This window comes from Dipodomys spectabilis, unplaced genomic scaffold, assembly GCF_019054845.1.
Source record: "Dipodomys spectabilis isolate Male_0828 unplaced genomic scaffold, ASM1905484v1 ptg000219l, whole genome shotgun sequence".
Classification (NCBI taxonomy): Eukaryota; Metazoa; Chordata; class Mammalia; order Rodentia; family Heteromyidae; genus Dipodomys; species Dipodomys spectabilis.
The window spans coordinates 5,814,760-5,838,614 of NW_024870896.1; the positions used below are offsets into that span (position 1 = coordinate 5,814,760).

Consider the following 23,855-nt stretch of genomic DNA (forward strand, 5'->3'; position numbering starts at 1 on the left):
ATCTCACAGATCGTTTGGGTATGATTCCTCCTGTTCTTGCTAGGTTCAGTCAAAATGTAAAGATTTGATGTCAAACATGTATCATACTCTGCAAAGTGGTTATTGTACTTGTCATAAACATACTGTCCATATGATCATGAACAATACATCATGAGCAATATATCACTGGGATTTTTTTTTTCCGTTTTGCACTCCTGGAGCTTAAACTCGGTCTTTTATGTTTGTCAAGTGAACACTACCACTTGAGCCATGTCCCCAACCCTTTTTACTTTTTCTCCCCAATAGGGTCTGCCATTTATTCCAGGAAAAGCCTGGACTGCAATCCTCCTTTTTACACTAATCTGTAGCCAAGATGACAAGTGTGCATTACAGCACCCAACTTTTTATTGGTTAAACAGCAGTCTCATGAACATTTTACTCAGGCTGGCATTGAACCATGGTCTTCTCTGCCTCCTGAGTAGCTAGGATCAGCAGACATGACCCACTGCACTTGGCCATGAACTTATACTCTTAATAGCTGCAATTTATTATACAATATACATTCATTTGGGGAACTGCTATAAAAATGGTCATCCTGACTTTTCTTGGGTTTTTATTGTTTACCTCTTTTTACCACTACAAGCCATGCCAAACTTTATCAATCCTCTATATGGGTGTGTTTCTTCCTATCAGTTAGCATCCCAATGTAGGCTTGCCGTGGCAGCACACGTGATTTTTAACTTCAAAATTTCTTTATAAAAGTGTCTCCAGGAAGTGGCGCTGTGGCTCAAGTGGTAGAGCGCTTGCCTTGAGCTGAAGAGCACAGGGCAGCGCCCAGGCCCAGAGTTCAAGCCCCATGACCAACAAAAAAAAAAAGTGTCTCCACTCTCTTGTGTTTTGTGAACCCTGGGTGTGTCCCTTTATTTTGCCAGCATCAAGTGTTATTGCTGTGATTTTTTACCTTGTTTGTCTACTCTGAGGGTGTATAAACACACAAGCTATGCCATCCACGTGTGTAATCACAAAGAAGATCATCCAGGTGTAAGTAAGCCTGAGCTAGACCATCCATGTGTGTAAGCACGAGCTAGGCTCTCCAGGTGTGTATAAGCACACTCCATGCAGTTCATGCTGTTAGATACTTCTCAGAACATAGTTCCATCTACAGGAGACAGACACATGACTGTGTTCATTTCTCTTGTACTAAGAGAAAGTCTTCTTTAAAAGATTACTTTCAAAAATAAATACTTCTACATGGTGAATCTCCTAAGGCCCAAAGTACCTAAAAGAGTTTATATGATACATATTTTATTTAGTGGAATAAAAATTCCCACTCCCAACTGTTTCCTTTGATCTCTTTGCATTGACCTCCTTCTCATTCATTTCTTCCCATGCATCTATCATAAGTGAACATTCTTTCACTCCAAATTAAATTTTTTTTGGGTCTGGTCGTGGGGCCTGAACTCTGGGTCTGGGCACTGTCCCTCAGCTCTTCAGCTCAAGGCAAGCGCTCTACCACTCGAGCCACAGCGCCACTTCAAGCTTTTTTCTTTTTGCTTATGTGGTGCTGAGGAATCGAACCCAGAGCCTCATGCATGCAAGGCAAGCGCTCTACCACTGAGCCACCTTCCCAGCCCCCTCCAAATTAAATTTTTGCCATTACTAGTGTCTAATATTCTCTTTACCTCTCTGAACATGTGTGCTAGACTCACTTATAAGTCTGGTCTGTTTACTCTGCCTTCCCCACATGATTACTGTGTGAACTTTCTTTTTTTCTGCCAGTCCTGGGGCTTGAACTCAGAGCCTGAGCACTGTCTCTAAGCTTCTTTTTCTCAAGGCTAGTGGTCTACTACTTGTGCCACAGTGCCACTTACGCCTTTTTCTATGTATGTGGTACTGAGGTCTCAAACCCAGGGCTTCATATATGCTAGGTAAGCACTCTACCACTAAGTCCCTGCCTGAACTTTCTTAAACTGTGCTTGCCTTCCTCACCTTTTACTTGTTTTCCTGTGAGCTCCGGGGCCTGTGGCTATCAGCTGTCTCTACTAATAGTTCATGTCAGGTGAAAGGCAAGCACCCTGTGCTCTGGCTGGTCTTCTTCTTCTCGGGAGTGTGGGAAGAGAGCACTTAAGTTAGAGAGCCTTGATTATTTTTCATTGTTTTTATTTTCAGTTGACACCTAATGGGCATACATATTTATGGGATTACAGTGGGATATTCCAAAATATGTATAAAATATATAATACTCAAATCAGAGTAATTAGTATATCCATCTCAGATATTTATTACATTTCTTTGAGCTGGAGACATTCAAAATCTTGTCTTTTAGCTACTTAGAAATAGCAAATAATTGCTAATTATGGTTACCCTACTGTGCTGTGGAACCCTAGAATTTATTTCTCTTATCTAACTGTAGGTTGTTTCTTTCTGTTGTTTGTTGGTTTGTTTTTTGGTCAGTTGTAGGGCTTGAACTCAAGGCATGGGCACTGTACCTGAGCTCTTTTGCTCAAGGCTAGTGCTCTACTACTTTGAGCTACAGCACCACTTCCGTTTTTTGAGTTTATTGGCGCTAAGAGTCTCAACAGGGACTTTTCTGCTTGGGCTGGCTTTGAACCTCAATCCTCAGATCGAAGCCTCCTGAGTAGCTAGGATTACAGACATGGCGCCTGGCCTAACAGTAATTTTGTAGCCAATCACCAACTTCTCTGTATCTCTCTTCCCCTTTCCATCTCCATACTCTATCTAGTAACCACGCTGTTCCTCTCACTCTTTCTCTAAGTTCACTTCGCCTTTCCATGCAAATGAGGTCATGTGATATTTGTCACTTTATACCTGGCATGATGTTCTCCCAAGTTCATCCGTGTTCTCACAAATAACATCATTTATCTTTTTTATGGCCAAATAGTATTCCATTGTGTTTATATGTACATACCATATTTTCTTTATTCATTCTTTCCTTAATGGACTCTTGGGCAGGTTCAATACCTTGTCTGTTTCAAATGGTGCTGCAATGCCATGGGACTGTACACATCTCAACATATTGACTTCCTTTCTTTCAGATACATACCCAATATCAGCTTGGCCTTGAATGTTTGCACTGATGTTCAAATTTTCCTCTCTTGCTGCCTTCTCTACAATTTTCTTTTCTCCTTAGGAAACTTCCAAAACTACTTGCTGGGCATTGTTGGCTCATGCCTATAATCCTAGGTACTCAAGAGGATGAGATCTGAGGATTGCACTTCAAAGCCAGCCCAGGCAGGAAAGTCCATGAAATTCTTTATTTCCAATTAAGCACCCAAAAAGCCAGAAGTGGTTAGAGTGGTAGAGTGCTAGTCTTGAGCAAAAAACAGTTCAGGGATAGTGTTTAGGCCCTGAGTTATAACTACATGACTGGCACCAAAAAGAAAAAGAAAGACAGAAACTTCCAATACTTCTGATCTAGAAAAAGGTCTTGTAAGCTCTGCATGGTCTACAAGAAGCAGAACCCGTGGGATCTCCTTGGCTTCTGCCCTTGGACCAAATACAGGAAACCAAAGGAGCATCGGACAGACTAGCCAGGCCCTTGGTTCTATTTCTCTTCTTTCTGATGGTCTCTGTGGTTTGACTTCTTTTTTGCTTTTCCTCAGAATACAAAACAACTTAATCACATTGTCTCAGACTGACATGGATCTGAATCGAAACCATCCATTCTGAAATAAGTTCTCTTGTGTGGTTTTTCTGTTCACTTGACTGGGCAAATAACTGGAGGCTTCTGAGAATTAAATTTGGATTTAAAACTACCCTGCCACAGGATCAAAAGCCTCCGCTTGCTAGTCTATGTTGATAGAATTACCTTAATGCCTCTTCTGCCCATTGAACGTACAAGTGAGACCAAAGAAAGCTTCTGGTGGGAGGAAGGCACCAGTGGGGATTTGCCCTGTGGCTAGGGCTGTCATCAGGGCTGTGCTGCAGATAAGCAGCCTTACCAGAGAGCAGGCAGACTAGTCTGAAATGAGATAGGTATTCTTAGTACTCAATGTATTCAGGAATCTGCCACAGGGGTTAGGCAATAATCTCACTCAAACACCAGTGATCCTGCTTTCCTGACCAGAATAGGAGAGCTTCTGCTAAAAAAAAAAAAAAATCCTTATGATAACAAAGCCATCATATGCTTACTAATGCTCATTTAGGTGAAATGTCGGCCACTAAAAGCACGACTTTGCATATAACACGCACACACACACACACACACACACACAGTTGTAGGGCCTGAACTCAGGGCCTGGGCACTGTTCTTGAGCTCTTTTTACTCAAGGCTAGCACTCTACGACTTGGAGCTCCACTTCCAGTTTTTGAGAGCTCTACTTCCGGTTTCAAGTGTTTTAATTGGAGATAAGAGTCTCATGGGGACTTCTCTGCCCAGGCTGGCATCAAACCTGATGATTTCAGCCTCCTGAGTAGTTAAGATTAAAGGCGTAAGCCACCAGCACCCAGCCAATTAAATATATTTTTACTGTGTCAAGAAAGCAAACATGCAGGGCACCAGTGGCTCACGCCTGTAATCCTAGCCACTCAGGAGGCTGAGATCTGAGGATCGTGGTTCAAAGCCACCCAGGCAGGAAAGTCCATGAGACTCTTATGTCCAATAAAAACCACCAGAAAAGTGGAAGTGGCACTGTGGCTCAAGTGGTAGAGCACCTGCCTCCAGCTGAAGAGCTGAGGGACAATGCCCAGGCCCAGAGTTCAAGCCCCACAACCGACCAGAGAGAGAGAGAGAAAGAGGGAGAGAGAGAGAGCGCATGCCTACTGTTTTAAAGTGATTCACTTCCTAACAGTGTAACACATAGAACTTTGGGAAAATCCCACACTAGATTTCTCATTCCTTGCTTGGGAAGCTCAGAAAGAGCAAGACCAGATTCCGCCTCATACTAAGAGATGGAAAAGTGCTGACATAAGGGAAGCATGTGCAGCGATGTCGTACTTGTGTCCAGGGATGTTCAGGTGGAAGGAGTTTATCAGCATCACCTTAGTAAACTCACCCATGTCTGGGAACTGGAATCATGGCTCAAATGGTAGAGCACCAGCTTAGAAGGGCTACTGTAGGAAGAATATGGGTGTGCAGGTGTACATGTGTAGTATGTGCATGTGTGAACACATATGTCTGCAGTGCTCCAGGTGAATTCATAATGTGTGCAGTATACATTGTATAGTGTATGTACATCCATATTGTGGGCGAAGTATGTGGATGATGTGCAGTGCAGTACATAAACGTGTGTATGGGTTTGTGTGTCTGTATAGTGTCTAGTATATGTGTATGTGTATAGGTCTGTATATTGTTTAGTATCTGTGTACATAAATGAATGTTGTGCATATATGTCTTATATACTTTGTAAACATGTATGCCATGGATGTACACAGAGCTATGTGGTTTTTTGTGTTGTATATATGTATATCCAGGACTTGGGTATGTGCACATATTTATGTTCATGCATCTGTATGTGTGCTTGCATGTGTGTATTTGGTGTGCAGTGTATATGGGGGTCTTATGCGTATATTGTATGCAGTGTGCTCATGTGTATGCATGTATGCACTTGTGTATATCTGTATGTACCTATGCATATGGATGTACCTGCACATGTTTGTGTGTACTGCACGTATTTGCTCATGTGTCTGTGTGTACTTACATACACTGATCCCCGTGCCTGCCTTTTTCCTCTTCTTTCCTGCAGAGAAGCGCCTTTCCCGGGGTATTTCCCACGCCAGCTCAGCTATCGTCTCCCTGGCCCGGTCCCACGTGGCGAATGAGTGCAACAATGAGCAGTTCCCCTTGGAGATGCCAATCTACACCTTCCAGTTGCCCGACCTGAGCGTGTACAGTGAAGACTTCAGGAGCTTCATCGAGCGGGACCTGATCGAGCAGGCCACCATGGTAGCTCTGGAGCAGGCAGGTGAGTGGCTCAACCACAGGCTCACCTTCCCCAGACTCCATGGAGACAGATGTGTGTTCTCAGGTCCTGGGCAGTTCCCAGTAGGATTCTCCATGCTTATACCAACCCCTGCTGTGTTCTAGCCCAGTGTTTGCTGGTTGCAGAGCGATGAGCATGGTACCATAATCTCTTGACTTCTTGTTCCCTGTTTCCTAAATCCAAAGCCCCTCCCCCAAGGGAACCTTGTTTCTCCATCTTACTTCCCCAGGGAAAATTGATCAAACCTAAGAAATACTCTGGGCTTGAGGGTAGGTGTGGATCTTCAGAGGAAAGTCATGCCACTCACGGTCACCTTAGTAAATTCACCTGTTTCTGGAAACAGGGACCCAGGAAGCTTTGTGAAGAAGGTGCTTGGGTTTAGAACAGGATCCACATCCACAGTCATTGTGTTGGAGCTCCAGGCCTCATGAGTAAGGGCAAACTGTTATCTCAGTTACTTGCACAGCCATCAGAAACAACCCAGGGACTGGCATCTCCACCATTGTCTGCTGATCCACAAACACTGAACAACCCGGGGAGGTTGGCCTTCATCTCAATCCCTCTCTGTGGAAACTGGCCTTGTTTAATGACACTCCCATGTGACTAATTCAGACAGTGCACTTTATTCAGAAGGGCAAGTCGGTATGGGTTAAGAAAACAAGTGTCACGAGTCTCAGTCAAACACAGCAATAGCTCAGGGCTGCTGAAGCTCCACAATATATGGTTGATGACAGTGTGGATGGTAGCTGAACTCACCCAAGAATCTCCTTTAATCAGAGCTCACAGTCCTGCGAAAGGGTGAGCCTGGAGTGTGTGGGTCGGCTTTCTCCCTCAGCTCTGTCACACCCAAAGAAAGCCTTTATTTCTTTAAAATATCTTTCTTTCCTGTTGTTGTTTTTTTTTTCATATAAAGTAGATCCTCTTACCCACAGTCTTACTTTCTGAGGTGTCAGTTACTTGTAGTATAATACTAAATGGTGAAACTTCCAGAATTAATCAGTCCACACGTTTTGAATAACTTTAATTGCAGTGTATGTTATCATTGATCTGTATTATGTTTATAATCTTTTACTGTGCCCAATCCATAAGTCATCATAGGTATGGGAGGGAAGGGAGACTATCTGTATAGGTTTCAGTGCTATCCTAATTTCCCATGGTACTTTCCCTGGCATCCATGGGGGTCCGGGAACATGTACCCTCACTGATAAAGGGAGAGTCCTGTATCGTAAACTCATTTTGTATCACTTCTATTCTACTTCTGGATTAGCGTTCCAAAGAGGCACCATTTGATTTCAACCTTCTGAGGTTTCTTCAAACCTTGGGAACCACCCTTTCCAAACTCAAACTTAGTGAGTTAAAATTCGAAGTGCATGAACAGTTGATAGTGTTGCACATTGAGAGAATGGAGAGATGTGATCCCAGAGATAGCAATCCTAGTCCATTCAGCAACAGGGAACCCCCCTGCTGTATACTAGCAGGAGGCCTTGGGGAAGCCAGTCTTGACACCAGTGGAGTCTGAAGGTCAGGGTTCTGTCTTGGAAAAGCATCCTAGGACTTTGCCAGGCCTCTTCCATCCTTCCCACTGAGAAGCAAGGAAGGTGCACAGGTGCACTGCCCTCCTCTGCAGAGCCAGGCAAGCTCTGGACGGCACGAACCTGATCCTGCCACCCACCCGACCTCTCTAACTTCTCTTTTTCTCATCTTTTGGACCCTTTCTGTACTAAGAAGTCTCAGCCCTCCACCTCATCTGAGTGACAAATTGGACCACACCGAAGTGACAGCAGCTGTTCATTCCCCACATCCTTCACCATCAATATCCTTGGGGAAAACAGAGCTCCACCTCAAAACAGTGAGCCGAGAAAACTGCCCAGTATTGCTGGGTGGAAAGTATATATTCCTCCTTCTAATTGTTTAGTGGTTAAGTCTTGAAAGCGTTATGAATGAGCTGTTTATATGGAATCTTATTTATAGGACTCTGGATTTGAAAAAAAAGAAAAAAAACATTGAGTGAAAGGAAAAAAGAACATATCTTCTCACATTGGACATGCAAATCTGGAATTAGAGAGATATCTGGGCCAACAGTATGAATGTGTCAGTTCCCAAGGTATAGTGAGATCTCTGTAATGGGACACGCTCCTTAAAAGACCCCCCCACACACCATGTCCCGTACAACAGTGAGCATCAGTTGGATGCACCAGTCTGGAGCAGGGACAGAAAAGAGAAACCATCGAAGACTCAGATCTGGAGTGCTCTAGCATGGAAGGCTCAGGAACAGAAAGGGGATCTAGCAGAAGAAATGGAAAACAGCTGGCCTGGAAATCAGTTAAAACCAGAGGTTGACAGCAGACTGAAACACGGAGAAAGTGTTTCAAGCAGGGAGTGAACCATGTTGCCAAATGTGCCAGCAAGTCAGGGAATCTGAGCACTAGGACTTGACCAGTGGTTCTGACTACTGAGGCTGAGGGACTCAGGGGTACACAGGACCAGGGATACACAGGGCTTTTGTAGAGGAGGCTCAAGAAGTAGCTTCCCCTCTGGCAGTACCGCATAGCCTGCCCTCCTGTGTTGGTCAGTCTTGCTTCATTTTGGTTCAGTTTCAAAGGTTTTTAGTCCATGCTTGCTCTGGTCTGTTGCCTCAGGTCTATTATGGCACCTATCATGGTAAAAATGCATGGGGGAAGAGGCCTGTACACTTCATGACAAATAGGAAATGAAAAAAGAAAAAATGTTAGGCCCAGCTCCCAATATCTCCTTCAAGGCCTTTCCCCCAATAACCTAACTTCCTCCCCCTAGGTCCCACCTCTTAAAGGTTCTACCGCCTCCCATCAGTGCCACAATCTAGGGAGCAAGCCTTTGAAGGAAGGGTATTTGAGATCTAATCTATAGCATGGCTCCTTCCCTAAGCCTCCTAAGCTTCCACTGACCTCCGACTTAGGACAGCAGCTTGCTCCTGAGGGTAGTTCCACACAAACCTGTTTCAGGTTTGTCTTCTGACCTCATGGCACATTGGAGTGACCTTTACTTGTCATTGACAGCAGAATCCCCAAGTGAGTGGGTCTGGGACAGCCATGGTGCCTCCGTGGACTTGGCATGGTGTTAAACAGCCCCAACCACAGGAACCAGGCCAGGTTTCGGGAGAACTGAAGTCGGGGTTCACATGTTAGAACTAGACTGGCCACAGTGTGGTCCTTGTCAAGCTACCCCCATGAGACTTACCTGTGACGGTGTCTTTCCTGTGACGTGATGACGATGACGTAGTAAACTTTGCCACCGAAGTTTACCCAAAGCTATGTACTCAGTAACCGCTGGACACATGGCTGCCTTTATCTCCCTTGTATTTTATTTTATTAGCGTGATTTCCTTTTTATTTCTCTTCCTTTTTACTTTTTGCCCTAGATAGATATTTTTTAAGCAGAAGTGTGTCATTTTCTCAAGCTTTATAATCATTCATGTAGTAACTACTTATTGAGGACCTATTGTGTGCTATTAATTATCATTGCCAGCAAGGGCTAGCAAGAAGCAGGACACAAGGTTCATGCCTCCAAGGAACTCCAAGGACACAAAGGAGCAAGATAGGGAGCAAAACATGGCCTTCCCCCAGGATGGCAACTCTCACGGCAGGATATGCAAGGCACAGCAGTGCCTGGAGAGGGGAGAATTAAATGGTCCTGGAGTGGGGAGGTGCACTCCAGCTATATGAAAAGGAAATCACGGGGTCATACTTAGGGCAAGAATTCTCTGCTCTCTCTCATAGAAAACTGTCACGTTTTGTTTTCTTTCAGGAAAGTGTCTTTGTGGGTGATTGGTACAATGACATCCTATTTTAAACTGTGTGGTTACCCCTCAGTTACAAAGCCGAAATTAATGGTTCCTATTATTCTGTATGAATCGGAGGAATGTAGCTCAGAAAAGTCAGAACACATGACTAATCGCTCCAAAGTCAAACCACCAGCCTCCCTTGATGGTGTTTGCCTGCCATTGTCTTTTTTGCAGGAGCTCAGGGTCTGGGGGTTTTGTTTTTGGTGTTTATTTTTTTAAGATATTCACGGTTCCAGCTCCTATGCTCTCCTCACAGCTCCTAAGAGAAATGATTTTATGAGACATGAATGAGCCCCCGCCAAAGCCAAGAACAGGAGCAGAGAACCACGAACCTTTCTCTACCTACCTTTGCATGCAGAATGCCCTTGTTTGTGGTATCTTGCTCTGGGTTCTAACTGGAGATGTTGGAACAACACTGAACCATTTTTAGTCCTGCAAAGGGCGTTTGCCATTGCTGGGTTGGCCTCCCAGGGTACCTCACTTACAGCCCCAGGAACGCTGTCAGCTGGGTAAGACCCTTGACTTCCAGAAGCCAGCTTAAATCAGTCTACTAGTCTGCTACTCTGGCAGGTACCCTGCCTCCTCTCATGAGTGTGGTGTTTACAGCAGTCTGGGCCATGGTGTGCTTTGCAAAGCCCCCAGGTGCCATTACTTGTCTTTCTGAGCTCAGATGTCTCTCTGTGTATAGCTTTCCTTAGCCGCATGAGCACAGGCAAGCATCCTAGACACTCCTACGCACTCCTGGGATAGCGATGGGAAATGAATGGACAGAATTCTCATCAGAATGTCCTTTAGGCAAAGGACACAGCACTCATCTGAAGTCTGCATAACAACTTACCCCCCACATTGAGCAGCGTAAACCAGTACAAATGTATCATCATCTCACTGCTTCTGTGGGTCAGCAGTGAAGTTAGTACACATCAGCCTCTCAAGATTGAAATCAAGGTACTGGCCAGCTGTATCCTCATCCAGAGTCCCTTAGAGGAGGATCCACTTCTGGCTTGTTGGCAAAATCCAGTTCCTTGCAGATGAATGAGTGTGGTTCCGTTTTCTTGCTAGCTGTTGGATGGAGGGACTCTAGATTAGAGACTGACTGAGAGACCCAGCTGTGAGACTCAGCACCCACACACAGATGACATGAAGCAGATTTGTCACTTACACAAGGGCAGCAAGGCACAATAGAAGCCTAGAATTCTTTGCAAGGCCCAGGAAAGCTGCCCATCACGGATAGAACATCACCTGGGCATACCCCATTTCCACAGCAACTGAGAGACCCCCAGAAGGCAGTCTTCCCTGGGCTAGGGTACTGAAGGCATGCTGTTCTAGGAGGAAATCACACAGACACCTGTTCTGGCCAAGTCCCTTCTTTTCTTGGGGTGCTGTATCAAAGCAATTTATACTGGTTACTATAAAGGGGGGGACGTGTTTGTCTGTCTGTCTGTCTTTAGAACTATCCTACTCTGCTTCTTGCCATGTAGTTCTCTTCCCCTATAAAAACTTACTACTACCAGCCCAGCCTGTCTCCCCTATATTACCTATATATTCTGCTCTCTGCTCTCTCCAAATCCCTCTGACCTCCCCCCCCCTTTCTCTAATCTCTAAACTCTTTATAAACAGAGCTCTCCAGTTAGGTCAGGCCAACCCAAGACAATCTCCACTTTGATCAACTATTTACGTCATCCTTCCTTCGGCCCTGCATTGTAACCTGATTATAAAAGCCATATATGATCACGCACGTTCGTGCATGCGTGGGTGTGCACGTGTGTATATACACACACACATTCAAGGGGAGGAGATTACACAGAGGTGAATTCCAGAGGGTGAAATTGGGGAACCCACTGTAAAAGTCTGCCTTCCAGAACTACAGTGGTCTTTACTGGATAACAATCCTGCTATGCTAAGGGCTCCAGGTTGAGAGAGCAAATCCTGTTGGTTCTATTGCGAGCAAGGGAAATTTCTCCAGTTTCCTGATGTGTCCCTTTTAACCATTTCACTTGAAACGGTATATTGCAGAATGCTGTGGTCAGACACAGCGCGCATATTTGGGTTGAATTCTATTCCTAGTGATTTCAAATCTCAAACTCCATGTGGGAAAGAAATGGCAAGGCAGCATAGCTCATTGCATGAATGCCAGCTGGGAGAGAGGAAAAGGAGGGAGGGGAAGAAAAAGAAGAGGAGGAGGATGAGAGGCAAAGAAGAAGGAGGAAAAGGGAGGTGGAGGAGCAGCTGAAGAAAGAAGAGGAAGGGGAGGAGAGAGGGGGAGAGGGAGGGAAAGATTAGGAGGAGGTGGAGGAGGAAAAAGAGGAAGAGGAAGAAAAGGGAGAGGGGAAAGGAGAGAGAGATAAAGAGAATGAATGCCTGTGTTCACTGGCCTATTCCATCCTGGCCTATGGGATGTTATAGCACCTCATTCAGGATGGGCCATCCCCTGCCTTTAGCTAATCCTGTCTGGATTAACCCTCATAGACACCAGACAAAATTAACCATCATAAATTCATTCTTGTCGGTTTGACACCAAAACACACCATGCCAATCCTGCCCCTTCCCCCAAGGCTCCTATCCATCGCTCACCGTCAAAAGCATCTAGTCTATCTCCATATGACAGCCTGAACCACAGGCTGCCTTGAAACCTCCTCAGTTAAATTAATTAGACCAATACCTTTCAACTGAACCTCTCACAAAGTCTTAGGGCCCAGGCAAAAGGTAGAGAAGCTCTTGGTTATAATGTGAATGAAGAGCCTCTCGTCCAGTTCCCGGTAGAGCATTTGAAAACTCCTAAGCAGTCTTCACTGTCCTCATTTCTGTCTCCTGTCTGGTCTTCTGAGCTCCCACCAGAGTCACCCCTTACCTTCTGTTTACAGCATCCTAGGGGTTCCCTAGTCTCCAACTCCAGACTTTTCCAAATTCCTCCCACATGTTCAGAATTAGTCACAATATCCCCACTTCTCAGCACCGCTTTCTTTAGTTAGCTGTCTCACCACTGGACAGAACACAGTGTTTACCCCAAGAAGGACCTTAGCATACCCAGACATTGATGGCTCGTGTCTGTAATTCTAGCTATTCAGGAAGCTAAGATCTAGAAGATGGAGATTCAGATCCATCCCTGACAGAAAAATCTTTGTGTTTTCATTAACTATCAAAAAGCAGGGCCAGAGACATGGTTTGAGTGATAGAGTACCAGCTGAGCAAACAAACTGAGCAAGCTCAAGGCCCTTAGTTCAAGCCCTAGTACTTTATTTAACACAGAAATTTGGACCTATTGAGCTGAGCGCCGATGGCTCATGCCTGTAATCCTAGCTACTCAGGAGGTTGAGATCTGAGGATCACGGCTCAAAGCCAGCCTGGGCAGGAAAGTCCGTGAGATTATCTCCAATAAACCACCAGAAAAACTGGGAGTGGTGCTGTGGCTCAAGCGGTAGGGGGCTAGCCTTGAGCTGAAGAGCTAAGGGACAGTGTCCAGGCCCAGAGTTCAAGCCCCACAACCAACCAAAAAAAGTTTTTGGACCTATTATAACAAAATTACATATTTGATGTTTTCAATACCTTCTGAATATTAGAGAGAGTTCACTGAAACTCCAATAGAGTAGTACTACAATTACTCTTCATTTTCAGATTCAAGGACTAAGACAAGGAAAGGTTAAATAATTTGTATAAGGAGAATAAACTAAGTGATAGAACTGAGATTTGGGCCAAGTTCTCTAGTCCCAGGGTCTCAGTGCTTACCCACTTACACTTAACTGTGGTAAACAACCCAGATTCTGCTGCAGTGGGTTTTCCAAAGCCCACTTAATGGATGAATAATTCATTCTATCCTCCTTGACAACTTGAAACAACTGGCCATTATTGCATGGTGCTCTGACTTGAGAAGGATAATTAGGTCTACTACCTCATTTGTGGGAAGAGTGGTGATTGATTAGCATGTCTGCCATGCAATGTGTGGTGATGTATTAATGCTGCCTGCCATAGATGTTAAGGGAATAGGTATGTGATGCTGTGGGAGAAATCTCCATGAGTTTCAGGCTCTGTGACTCTGGAGAATTTTAATGTTATAAGCAAGAAATTCCAATTTAATTTATAGATATGCAGGGGAAAAGAATCCAGCCAAACTAGTAACTGCATCCATTAGATTCCCCCAAAGTATGTTTAACTAAATTTAACCAATCTCTTAACTGAATCAAGACAAATGAGTTAATTTACACAGAAATTGTCACTGGCACCAGAATAGAATGCCTTCATTCTCTTAGAGCTGTGGACCAAACCCACACAGTGTTCTTTTCAACTTGAACCTTTTCAAATCTACAGAAAGGCTGAAAGATTAGCACCCCCGCATTCTGCATCAAGAATTGGCAATTTTTAGGATTTCGTCACACTTCATTTACCTTTTTATATATGTATGGAAACAGAGATAAAAAGATACAGATCAACAGGAATTTTGTAGACACACATAAATGCATTTTTCTGAACCACTTGAATGTTTATTGCAGATACTTCACTCACTGAAGCATCTGTCTTCTAAAATAAGGATATTCTCCAGTGTGACCAGATTATTATTATTAAGAAAATTAGCACTACTCTAGCAAAGCTAGCTAATACCTAGTCTATATTCATTTGGCAGTTTTATTTCCATGTATTACATTTGGTCATTATGTCTAGCCCCTTTTGAAGAACACGACTGTGCTGGGAACATGGCTCAAGTAATAGAGTGCCTGCCTGGCATGTATGAGGCCTTCAGTTCAAATCTCAGTACCTCCAGAAAGAAAGAGGGAAAGGAAAGAAGAAAGCAGGGAAAGAAGGGAAAGTTCCTCTATTTTCAAGCAAATTTTCTGTATAATAGCTAGCTGTCTTGAACAATGTATCTTATTCTTCTCTTCCTCTTTTTTTCTTCTTCATCTCCTCCTCTTACTCTTTTTATTGCAGTGATGGAACCCAGGGCCTGATGCATTGGTTGCTTATTAGCAAGTGCCCCTCCCAGCTACACCTGCAGCTCCATAGCCCAGTCTTGAATGACCCAACAGGGCTAATTCCCAGCTCCCTCCCTCAAGTAAACACTTAGGGACCCCAGGAGCCTGGCTCACCTGTGGATATTGGTATCAGGCAGAGGGGCTAGAACAAGGAGAGGCCTGAGCTGTGGCCTTGCCAACCTATCTGTACATCCTACAGGGATTGGAAGGGGAGCAGCCTGCTGCACCTGAACACTGGAAACAGAGACATGCAGACTAGGGCAGAAACAGAGCCAGACTGGGAAGAAATAATCAAAGGTTGAGGTGGGGAGAGAAAAGACATGGGAGAGAAGCAATTAGTATGCTGTTGGAGTGCTTGTATGAGGAACAGAAGTCCTCACTTCCCTTCCATGGGGGAGAAGCAAAGGCAAAGCCCCCCAAAACCCAGGAGCAGAGGAATAAGCATCGTGAACAGCATATGCCTCTCAGCACCTGGGAGTATCGTCGCCCTGAAGATTTGAGTGTATAATGTGTTTTTCACTATTAACTTCCTGTGATATCATGAGAACATGACCGAATTCAAAGGCAGAATGAGAATGAAATGGGAGGAAGTGCGTGGAGGGAACTTGAACTTCATCTTTACTGCTTCTTTTGTTTCATTATGTTCCCTCACACCGCTTTAAAAGGAAAAGATGAGAGAGGGCTGACACCCATCAGATTCTGAGTGATGGGTAAATTGGTCTTGGTGCCTCCTACAATTTTCATGGAAAAGAAAATAGAAGGAGAGGAGCAGGAAGAGAGAAGGAAGAGAAAGAGGAGGAAGAGAATGAAGAATAGGGAGAGAGATGGGGAGAAAGACAGTGGCAGAGGGAAATTTTCTGATCCTTTGGAAGTTTGGTGGGCAGGAATATGACTTCAAGAACACTTAGATTTGGACCTTGTTCCAGTTCCGCTTTTGTTCCTTATTAAAGAATAATGTTCTTGAAATCGCAAGTGTTCAGGGAACTAACATTGGCTGGCCACAAACTCTCCACTCCCAACTGAATATTAGATCAGCCTTTCTCCCAAAATGATCTGGTCCTGGGTGAACAATTGCTCCTGCCAGGATACAATAGACCGTTGGCACGTTGTGGTCTCTGAGCCTGTTTCCTTCTCTGTGCACCTCACTCCCTACCCCCACCCCCACGTACACACAAATATTGTAGATTTATGGCTGATTGTGCAGTAAGCAGGAAGACACTCACCCAGCCAGCAAGGACTTTAAACCACGGATTCATCAACCCTCACACTCCCATCTGAAAACAGGGAAGTTCATGGCAGATCTGACTGCTCAAGAACCCACATACCAACCTCCTGTCCTCCTTCCCCTCTAGCTCCATCCGGAGACCCAGCCTGGCTATGACTGGGTCAGACACATGCCTTTAGCTGACAGTTCAGTTAGACGAACGAGCAATACCTTCCTAGCAGTTCATCTCACGGGTCAGGCGATAGAGCTCAGCCACACAGTGCCAGTCCCCAGCAAAGGCATTGTAGTGGCATGGATGGTGGTGGGCCAGTCAATATTCATCCCATGGGCTCCGCAGAGGGGCTTAGCTCCATCAGCGAACATGGCTTTGGATCAACCTGCCTCATAAATGCAGACCACTTGCCTGAGCGCATGCCCTTCCCCCTCCCCACCGCCACTCCCTCCCCCATTTCCCCTTGGCTGTTGTCAGAAGCTGCTCAGATCCAGTTCTCGGGGTGAATGAGGACACCCTACTTTGAGATTAAATGTGTCAGGCTCGCAGGCATGCCAGACACTCCAGTAGGTTTTAAGTCTTTGTAGGCAAGAATCTTGTCATTTTCTTTTACTTTGTGGCAATGTAACTTTAATATCTTCCTAGCCTGGATGTTTATAAAAAGACATCTCAAAAGTCAGGTGAGACAGGTTGTTATTCCACAGCCCAGAGAAAGAGAAGTTACTAAGTGATTGCATGTTATTTCTGATCATGTCTCCTGCAGGCCATCCGGTGGTACTGTTAATTAAGGCTCTTAATTGCATTTCTCATTTAGCGTTTAAATAAGATGATTTGCAGGTGGTAAGAATATACCAATTGTTAGCATACACATTAGCGTCTTTATATCATCTTAATTTCATAACATTCATTTCAATACATTTCATCTAGACTTAAGGGCATAGCTACTTTATGCCAATAAAACCATTTCACATTAAACCAGAATTACTAAATATTAACCGTTTTAAAAAAAGCATTGGGGAGCAGGTAGGGATCCAAGTTAAACAAAGCATCAACAAGGTTTTGTATTATAAACTTTGGCAACATGGTGAGTTATTGAGGCAATAACTCACTGGTTCTGACTCTAAATACACTTTTGAGAGCCTTAATTTGCAAGTATTGCTTCCGGTATTTATACTTCATCTTTCACAGTTTCTACTTTGAAAGCATTTAACATGTTTTATTAATAATTCTTGCCTGGTGCTGGTAGCTCAAGCCTGTAATCCTAGCTACTCAGGATCTGAGGATGATGGTTCAAAGACAGCCAGGAAAGTCCATGAGATTCCTCAACAAATTACTCAGAAAAGCTAGACGTAGTGCTGTGGCTCAAGTGGTAGAGCACTAGCCTTGAGTAAAAGCAGCTCAGGGACAACACCCAGGGTCTGAGTTCAAGCCCCAGTACCAGTGTATACACACACAGACACACATAAACACACAGACACACACACACACACACACACACACCAATTTATTAACAGTTGTATGCCACTCCATTTGTTTAACTCTTTAATTTCTTTTCACTTGAATTTTATATTTTCAACATTCAAATGCTGAATGTTTTATCTTAGAGAATACCCAAGTCATTGTTTAGTGCTGCTATTATATTTTCATTGGTATTCCCATGTATTCAATGCTAGTATTTAGGAATACAATTCATTTGTGTATATTTAGAAATATAATTCATGTGTATGAACTGTACAAGTTAGCTTATTATTATTACTATTATTATAAGTTGTTTATCCTTCCCTTCTGATTTTCTACATAAACCATCATGTCATCTGCAAATAAGGATAATGTTATTCCTTCCTTTCCAATCTGTACTAGCGTTCTGTTCTGTTTTGTTTTGTTTTTACCTGTTTCACCGCCTAGGATTTCTAGCATTCATAATAATGTGAGTAAGCACCCTTCCTATTCCCCATCCTTACAGAGGTCAAGTATGCAGTCTTTCATTATTGCTATGTTAGCTGTATTGCCTTTGTAGATGTTCTTTACCAAGTTGAGGAAATTCTTTCTAATCTTAGTTTTGGGTGGTTTTGGGGGAGCCGGATGGGGGAGTGGCAGTCCTGGAGCTTGAACTCAGAGCTTAGGCACTCTCCCTGAGCTGCCTTTGCTCAAGAGTAGCACTCTACCACATGAGCCACAGTCCTGCTTCCAGCTTTTTGATAGTTAATTGGAGAAAAGAGTCTCACAGACTTTCCTGCCCAGACAGGCTTTACACCTGAATCCTCAGATCTCAGCCTCCTGAGTACCTCGGATGACAAGTGGTCTGCAGACACCCATTCTAAGCCTAGTTTTACCAGAGTTTTATTCATGGATTTTTCCTCCTTATTTTGATTAGGTGATTTTTTTCCCTGCTGCAGTTCATCAGTAGGATGAGTTATTTTAATTGACTCAATTTCAAATGTGGAGCCAACCTCTCATCCCTGGAATATATCCCACTATGTCATGGTGTATTATTACTTGTATATATTGCTGCATGCTAGTTGTTTACATTTTGTTAAGAATTGGGCAGCAAATCCGTGAGATATATATATATATATATTTGTACCCTTTTCATCTCGTTTTGATAGTAGATAATACTATTTTCTTGAGGATATTGGATGGCGTTGTGGGGCCACCTTGTTCTGTTTTGTTTTATTTGAAACAGGGTTATTGCTATGTAGTCTAGACTTGCCTTAAACTCTCAATCCTCTTACCTTAGCCTCCCAAGTGCTTGGTTTGCACGTGTGTCCAATGAAATCCTGCTAAAACTGGTTTGGGGGTGTTAACTTTCATGTAGCACTTTGAATGGCAGTTCTAGATATCATATTACCTAGATCTACCTCATTAAAATCGCCTGGTGTGGACATTTACCTGTCTTTTTGCTCCTCATAATACAGTTATCTTAAATATTTACTCTACAGACTTTGAGATATACAGACAATGTTGCAAATGTCGTTTCTGTCAGATACAATTTAGAAAACTCAAGATGCAAAAGAAGGCCTCCTGAATTTGCCCATCCTTGTGATCTTTGTTTTACTTGAGAAAGCGTAGCCTCCGCATTGGCATTCGCTGATGGGTGCCACAATGGAGCAGAACACACACCTGGTCCCTGCCTTTTCTGGGCTGCTGTTCTAAAGTGAGCTTCTGTTCCAGGTCGCCTGAACTGGTGGTCCACTGTGTGCACAAGCTGTAAACGGCTTCTTCCTTTGGCCACGACAGGGGACGGGAACTGCCTTTTACATGCCGCTTCACTGGGTAAGCGTCACGGCACAGCAGAGCGTGGCAGGGCTTCAAATACAGCCACAGGCTAGTCGAGTCCCAGTGTCACTGTCCTCTGGAATAGAGCCTACAGTCGTGGCCCTTCTGGTCAAGCATCTGACTGAATTCACATGAGAAAATCCCTGTCTTGATAGATACAGCCCGTGAGCAGGAGCCAAACAAATGGGAATTAGAGACAGTCGTCTACAGCATCAAACAGGACTTCCTGGAGGAGGCAGAATCTTTAGTAAGACTTGAAAAAGTTGAAAAGAGAAAAGAATATTCCAGGCAGGGAAACTATACAAAGGAGAGAGGCAGGAATCAATAGTGCATTAAAAATCAGGTTGAGCAAGGCTGGTTGGTTATGGGGTTACCAAATTGAGAGCAGTCTACAATGAACATAAATTAATGCATAGAGTGGTATAGGTACCACTTGGGTAAATCCCAGGAGACTTGACACAGTCAAAATATACATAAGATACATCCCCAACCTTCCCATCAGAGATGTGAGCTTTTGGATCATAAATAGCCATTCCACCAGGTAACTTTAATGTTTTTTTAAGTATATTCACTACCCATCTAAGGGGTATGAATGCTTTTCTTTCTGCTTATCTGATGTATACACTTCCAGATTATTATTAATAATCCTTTCTGCAGAAAATCTTGCTAAGATTTTGATAAGAATTGATTGGTGTGGATGACAGTATTTGGCGATATAAAGAGAGACCAAGGTCATAGTGACCTTCCGGAAATCAGTCATCTTTGGTAGGCCCAGCCTTACATGCATAAGGCTGCATCTATTTTGATAGCAAATCTGGATTTGTACCAGAGGCCCAGGTATCAGGCCAGCTGTGCCTCATCAGTCCTGGAGGACAGTCTTTGTCACTCAAAGGAAAGTGTAGTTTCTTATTGGTCAACCTCACTTCCCCAAGTAAATGTAGCTTTAAGGGGCACTGTGAGCAGACCAGGTCCAGACCTCTGCTTAGATCTGTAGTGAAGCCCATTCAACAAGAGGTAGGCTGAGATGAGACCCAAAAGGGTTTGGAGGAAAATGCATCAGGGTCAGGCAGGGTCAGGCCCAGAGGAGACTGGAGACCAGAAACAAGGGAAATTTGCATGGGCCTGGCTGCAGTGAAGAGAAATACAAAGGCAGCCCTCTGCTGCTTCCTTTCCATGACAAAACTAGCACATTCACTTATTGTCATTCAAAAGTGCTGGACACTGACCGTGGTAAGAAAGTAAAAGTCATTAATCCTACGTACTCAGTGCTGTCTGTTTTCAACATTTGATATGTTGCCTTCCGGTCTTTTGTTACTTTTTCAAGTGCAATTATAATCCTTAACTGTATTCATGCTCAAAATCCAATTTTTTTAAATTTTCTTTCAATATATACTTTTACTTTTTTTCTTGTCCAAGATGATACTTGAACTCAGTACCTGCCACTTTTGCTTATTGGCTAGCACTCTACCAACTGCCTCCAACTCCTATAGTTTTACTTGGAATTGACAGATAATAATTGTCATGGTATGTAGCTACTTTAAAGTTTTATTGAGAATTTTCCATGCTATTATTCTCATTTTAAAAAAAATAAACATGATTTTAGTAGTTAATCATCATAATGTCTAGGATTACTAACATTTCTACTATGACTGGATACATTTTACTTTTATACAAACCCTAGAGAAGGATTATAAAAGGAAGGACTATCTCATATGTGTCTAACAGCAACCTTGTTGCAAAGTCTCGGACTTGGCAATGGCTTTATCCTTGAGACACTTCAGTATATAGAGTCGCTGTCCCCACCAGCACCACATGAGGGCAAAGGCCCTGTGCCACTGTGGCAACACCCGATGGTGTTTTTCCAGGAGCATGATGGGCCTCCCAGCCTAGGAAGGAAAAGCCTCCTTCCAGCCTTGGTATCTGCAGGAGAGCACGAACCATTGGCCCAGCAGGGCTGTCGGGGCCTTTTGTAAGAATACAAAAAAAAAAAAAAGAAAGATAGAAAGAAATGGGTGCCAGTGGCTCACGCCTGTCATCCTAGCTACTCAGGAGGCTGAGATCTAAAGATCGCAGTTCAAACCAACCCCAGGGAGGTCCATGAGACTCATCTCCAATGAACAACCAGAAGACAGGAAGTGGCACTTTGGCTCAAAGTGGTAGAGTGCTAATGTGTAGCTCATACGCCATTGATCTTTTTATCCTAGTACGTGTGGAGCAACCCTAATCTGAAAATCCAAAATCCAACTTTTTTTTGAGTGCCAACTAAATCCTGCAGGTAGAGAAATCTGTGCCACAAAATTATTTTATTCACCCAGTTATTAAAACATAAATTACCTTCAGGCTCTGTGTATAATGTTTTGGGGAGAATAAAACAAATGTATTTCACGCTTAGACTTTGATCCTATACCCGTAAGTCTGAACAAACCTAAAATCCAAACACCTGGCCCCAAGCATTTCAAAAAAGGGTACTCAGCCTTCACTTTGCTTCCATTTTGTGTTGGCCTAGCTAAACTCCACAGAACCAGGATTGACCAGTCACCACACGCTTGTTGAACATCTGCTGTCACTGAGCTAGGAGCAAAGCTTTGAGGCAAACAAGGAGATTCTGTATGTGAGAGGCACTTGCGTTCAGAGAGCTGCAGGTGCCTGGAGTGTCCCGGAAGGCAGCTGATCGAGGCCTGAGGATAAGCCATCTGTCCTAGATAGAAAGACCAAAGCCTGGGCAGCTACTCAGCCCACAGAAATCTTTGGCTACTGAACATCTAGGGATCACTGGCAGCCTGAGCCTCTACAAACAGGACGCAGTTCCGGTCACACCCTCTGGAACCTCCCAGCTCACTTGAAATCCTCTGTTTCCTCTCTGCCTCATCTCAACCATCCTGGCTCTAGCTACCTTTCCCTCTTGCCTTTTTCAAGTATGCTAAATGGGCCACCCTCTAGACAGAGCCTTGTCCCTGACCTTTCAGTCGCTTGAGATGGCAGCTGAGCTCCTTCCTTCACCCATTCCCTCCTTGGCTCTGGTGTCTCCACCCATTCATTCCATTAACAAATACACCCACTCTGTCTTCATCTGCTTTGTCTCTCTTTTAGGTGCTGACACTATATATTATGGGATCATTTAATGGCTGGCTCACTTCGCACTCTCTTACAATGTGTGTTCTGCATATTCCCAGCACCTTGGATGAATGCATGGATGCATGCACAGATGGATGGATAAGTGGATGGATGATAGATGGATAGAAGCTGGATGGATGGATGGCTGCATGGGTAATTGGATGGATGATGATGAATGGGCAAATGGATAGAGGATGGGTGCATGGTAGGATGCGTAGATGGATGGATAGATGGATGCAAGGATAAATGGATAGAGGATGGATTCATGCATGCCTGGGTAAGCGGATAGATGGTGGATAGATGGATGGATGATAGATGCATAGATTGATGTGTAAGTGAATGGATGATTAATAGGTGGATAAGTGGATGGATGATGGATGAATGGATTTCCCTCATTCTTTTCCTTATTGGCTGCACCTCTCTTCAATGCTCCTCCCATTGGTTGCATTTCTTGATCACGTCTCAGCTGTGCAGAGCATTCACTCATAGATGACTTATTTATCTTTTTAGTATGCAACACAAGGAGACCCTCTTCCTGAAAGGCAAGCTCCCTCTCCTGGTCCAGATGTATGCAGAGCTATCCACAGATGCACTGTTTCTCAGAGTTGAGAAGCCTTCGGGCTTCGGGCACCAGATCCTCAGTCCTTGGAGAAAGCCAGGGTGCCAGTGGCAATCCTGGAGTGGAGCATTACATGAGAGCATGTCATCAACGTGTCCCCAGAGGCAGTCTGTCACCCAGACACAAGACCTGCACGGAGAGCATAGCATCTCTCAAAGCAAGCTGGCGTAGCGAGGGTGGGTAGCCACAGGTCTCAGAGCGAAGCAGCAGCTGTCTTGTCCGATATTGTTCTGCTAGGAGAGGGAGGCACTGCCTCATTGCAATCTAGCAATGAGAACTAAATAGCTCACTAACGCTGCTATCCAGTGTTAGTGTACAGATACAGCAGGCCAGCCCGACCGGCCCAGACTTGCCCGTTCTTCATAACCCCTTCCCTCTCCCACCCCCCCTCTCTCTCTTCTGTCATGGCTTCTGGCTGCAGGGATGTGGGGTTTTCATGACCGGGACCTGGTTTTGCGGAAAGCTCTGTACACCATGATGAGGACGGGCGCTGAGCGGGAAGCCCTGAAGCGGAGGTGGAGATGGCAGCAGACGCAGCAGAACAAAGAGGTTGGTGCCCGCTGGCCTGGCTGGAGTCCGGAATCCTCACCAGGTGCAGCCTCTGGCCTCCCTGGTGTCCAGAGCTTGGCTCTCTCTCAATCCCAGTCTGTCCTCAGCTGAGATGAGCAAGGCCTTCCTCCACTGAAGCCCATATCAGAGGAGTCCCGTGGCCATGGCGTAGCCTTGGTAGACACCTCCCATGCTGGTGTAATTAGGAATTGTATGGTGGTCTCTGTCAGTGACAGCCATCGGCCCCCCCCCCAGCCTCGGTGTGTGAGCTCAATTGAGAGAGAATGCTGGTCATCCTAACTAGAGTAGGCATTAGCCCTTTACTTTCTTAGGAGAAGTTCTGCTTGCTTTCTGCCTGAACTTGGCCACTGTAAACTGT

The 23,855-nt window shown here is 44.4% G+C and overlaps 1 protein-coding gene across 1 annotated transcript in view; it reads left to right on the plus strand.

Moving 5' to 3' along the window:
- Positions 1–23,855, plus strand: part of Otud7a (OTU deubiquitinase 7A) — a 174,461-nt gene that overhangs the window by 136,875 nt on the left and 13,731 nt on the right. The window contains exons 6-8 of the mRNA XM_042697420.1: positions 5,685–5,903; positions 19,090–19,191; positions 23,349–23,476. Coding sequence (XP_042553354.1) covers positions 5,685–5,903; positions 19,090–19,191; positions 23,349–23,476 — 449 coding nt within the window. The remainder of the gene's footprint in view (positions 1–5,684; positions 5,904–19,089; positions 19,192–23,348; positions 23,477–23,855) is intronic.